Raw genomic sequence first — 3,508 nt, forward strand, 5'->3', positions numbered from 1 at the left:
CCTGCCTTTATCCACAGTGTCTCCCATGTCTCCACTCCCCTCACAGCTCAATCCATACAGCACTTCTTTGCACTGGAGTCCCATGTCTCCTTTCTTAATGTTGTCGGGACCCTTTGCCAGTCCCATGCACCAGTATCGCCACATGGGTGGTTCTTGGGGGGACACACCAACTATCCCATCAAATGAACCCTTTTCCAGTCCTATGCACTAGTATCACCACATGAATAGTTCTCATGGGGAGGCCCCATTGAGTATGTCCTCAAATGCTCTCTCTTGACCTCCTTCAACGTCTTTTAAAGCCTCAGGTGCTTCTCTCAGCAGATCTGGCTAATCAATTATAAGTTCAGTTCTCATATGAGATGTTGGTTGGAGGTGTTTCACGGAGGCCTGGAGCTTAAAGTCATTGCTTAAGATTCCTGGGACATGACACTATGAAAATTTCAGATTGGAATCTTCCTCACCAGGCGGTGTTATGTCTGTTGTGAGGCCATCCTTATTTTCATAGTTTTCGATGTCAACAACAACTTCAAAATGAGATGTCAGGCTTAATGTCATCCCGGGTGACATCCTCGTCTAGTCTTACTCCTACCAGGAACTCTGGGGACAACTTGTTATTCCTACCGTCAACTCCTAGCACACCTTCACGTTCACAAGCACAAACTTCTTGGCCCTGCTCTGATTCTGCAGAGGACATGCTTGTGAGAGAGAATGTGAAGCGGCTGAAGTCTCTTGGAGTGGATCTGTGCAGAACTCACAAGCTGCCGCCGAGAACTTTGGATAAATTTGCTGAGGTAAGTATGTGATTCTTTCTCAACAACGTCACAACTTCACTGTTGTTTGTCAGCTTGCCACAGATGTCAAGATGTTAATGGATATCAAGTGCCACCTTATCTCACTCAAAACTGCTTTTTGCACTTCAGAACGCAATAAGGTATTGGTCCATCTCGAGTCTGTGGACTTTTGGGTGAGTACTTCATACTTTGTTATTTTTTTTTCTATTTACTTATTATTTTTTATGTGCAGAAACTCCTCAATGATCGTTTGCGTGTGCGTTTACTCTCCCCGGACCTGACTGCCTACATTACAGACCTGGCTGACCATGTCTTTGTAAGTAACCCCGGTCCATAAAGTGCGCTACACATAACCGCTTGATGTTGTAGGATATGCTCGAGAAAAATCCAAGTCTATTCAAAGTGAGGCCCAATATATTGTGAGACCCAGCACTACAAAGTAAGCTAGCAAGTCTCATCAAGGACCTACTCATGGCTGCAAGGGGCAACATAAAGCCAAAGGTAATTTGTGTCCATTTTTATGAATTGTTTGATTAATGGGAATTATTCCAGTTATGGACCGGGATACAAAAGAAACAAAATATAGCAACACTTGCAAAATCCCTGGTGCCCGCTGGATTGATGGATATGACATTGACTCATTGGGCGAGAATAGCTTTCTTAGTAAGTGACTGTCTCAAATTGTTTTCGCTATCTGACAATTTAATTTTCCACTTAGCGTTCAGCTCTTATAGAGTTCCGAAGATTAATTGCCTTGCAGGGATCTGAAGAAAGACCAGCCAATGAAAACAGTGCTCTTGAATATGGAGACAATGTACCGGAGGGTGCTAATACTGAGACAAACACTAGTGGGGACTCTGGAGGGATGCCCAAGGATGAAGAAGGACCCGATGACAAACCATAGGTCTGGAAGGATGAACAATTCTGGGTATATGTTGATCAACTGCTGGATGAGGCTCGCAAACAGACTCGGAATGGTGCTTTATCTACAGAGGAGTGGGAGGATACAGTGAAAGAGTAAGGAGTTTTTTTTTTGAAACCTCGGACCTCCATGACCTGATGTTGTACCTAGTTTGTTCACAGAGATCCTCCAAGTGGATATGGCTACATATTCTGAGCCTGGAAAGCTCATTCCCCCGTCAACACTGTGAGCATTGAATGGCAGAGAGCTATTCATGCGTAGTTGATTTGGTGAGTAATTGTTTTAAGGGTTGGCCTTACTCTTTGTCTCCAATACCATAGTTCTCATTTCCTTGTGATGATTGCAAAGTTTTGTTCATGCTTTCAAATATAATACATATTATTTGCTGTTTAAATTGATATTGTGTGAATGAAAATAAGCTCATGTCTTTTGAATGCCAATATTATATTGCCGTGTTGTCTGATAGACCTCTCCGCTACCTAAATGCTATCCTCCTTGGAACCTTTCTTAGTTGTCTCTCGGACCAAGGGACAAAAACCTTTTTCATTTCTCATGTCTTGGTCAAACAGATATCCCTTGTATGTATATTACTATGGGGCTTGTACTAACGTTACTCAGAGAATGGTCAAATGATTAATTTATCACTAAGTTGATTCATGCCATATTACCCTTGAGGCTATTCGTTCGCTACACATCAAAAATTCATGTTGTCGGGGCTCATTGTGTCATCAATCATACACTTGGCTAAATCTGCTTATGTTGCCCATCAGAGTACATTGCTCAGCAGGAAGACAAAAAACCTCCGACAAAGGTCTCGGGCTATATTTCACAGTCACAGCGGACTTTGGTCCTTTGGGTAACGTTTTGCTGGACTAGCCGTGTATAGTTAGAAAGCTTTACCTTGGGGGTGGGCAACCTCTGTCAAAAGTGTGTGATGCTTACCTAATATTCCCATCCCTCAAGGCCGTTTCAGAGCACAAACAAGATCTTATCCTCTTCCATTTTAAAACCTTGATGTTTTCCACTCATTCAAATTCTCCCTTGAGACTCTTGGAAATGATGTGGACTTGCTTGATAACCAAATAGATGCTGTAAAGGCAAAACCCTCAAGTGTTGGTGGACAGCATCCTAGGTTTGATACTATTATAGTGATGAACTCCAATGACTGTGAATCAACAGGTCCGGCAGGTAAGCTCCACAATATAAAGCTCTATCTACTATCTGTTTAAAAGTTGTACCAGGCACAAGAATTGGACGTCTCAGAGTGATCTTCAAGTTACCTACAACTTTATATGGCACACATAGTGCCCCTTCTAACTGGCCTAAAGATCATTTGGCTTATGTTGTATGATTTAATTGTCTAAGGCCAACAGCTGACAACCATATGATGTACTCTGTCACCAAACCTGGGCCTAATGCTTCTGGCTACCTGCTTGGTGATATTATACCCCTTTCTGCAATTAGACAGGTTTGTCATTTGATTCCAGTCTTTGGGGGAAATAGAGATACTTATCCACTCAATTGGACTCACAGTAATGTTTTGGATGTTTGTACAAAATTTTATCTCAACAATTTTAGTAGTAAATATGCTTATCAGACACTATGGTAAATTCAAATTATGAATGTTATTATTTTGTTTTTAGCTAAATCTTGTGCTATAAAGGCTATAGTTGCATTGATAGGGCTATAATTACTATAACAATATTTGTATAGGGCTATAATTGCATTTATAGGGATATGATTGCTATGAAAGCATTCATATATACACGTGGTGGCTATATAGCGCTACATACCA

The 3,508-nt window shown here is 41.5% G+C and overlaps 1 protein-coding gene across 1 annotated transcript; it reads left to right on the forward strand.

Moving 5' to 3' along the window:
* Positions 1-536: 536 nt before the first annotated feature.
* Positions 537-1,942, forward strand: SERLADRAFT_412049 (uncharacterized protein; the record flags this gene model as incomplete). The annotated part of the gene is made up of 8 exons (XM_007324425.1): positions 537-791; positions 845-964; positions 1,024-1,107; positions 1,161-1,193; positions 1,344-1,454; positions 1,510-1,605; positions 1,696-1,808; positions 1,864-1,942. The coding sequence occupies 8 exons, from the start codon at positions 537-539 to the stop codon at positions 1,940-1,942; spliced, it is 891 nt and encodes a 296-aa protein (XP_007324487.1).
* Between the last annotated feature and the right edge of the window lie 1,566 nt (positions 1,943-3,508).

The sequence above is a fragment of the Serpula lacrymans genome (genome assembly GCF_000218685.1).
Source record: "Serpula lacrymans var. lacrymans S7.9 unplaced genomic scaffold SERLAscaffold_19, whole genome shotgun sequence".
In the NCBI taxonomy this organism is placed as follows: domain Eukaryota; kingdom Fungi; phylum Basidiomycota; class Agaricomycetes; order Boletales; family Serpulaceae; genus Serpula; species Serpula lacrymans.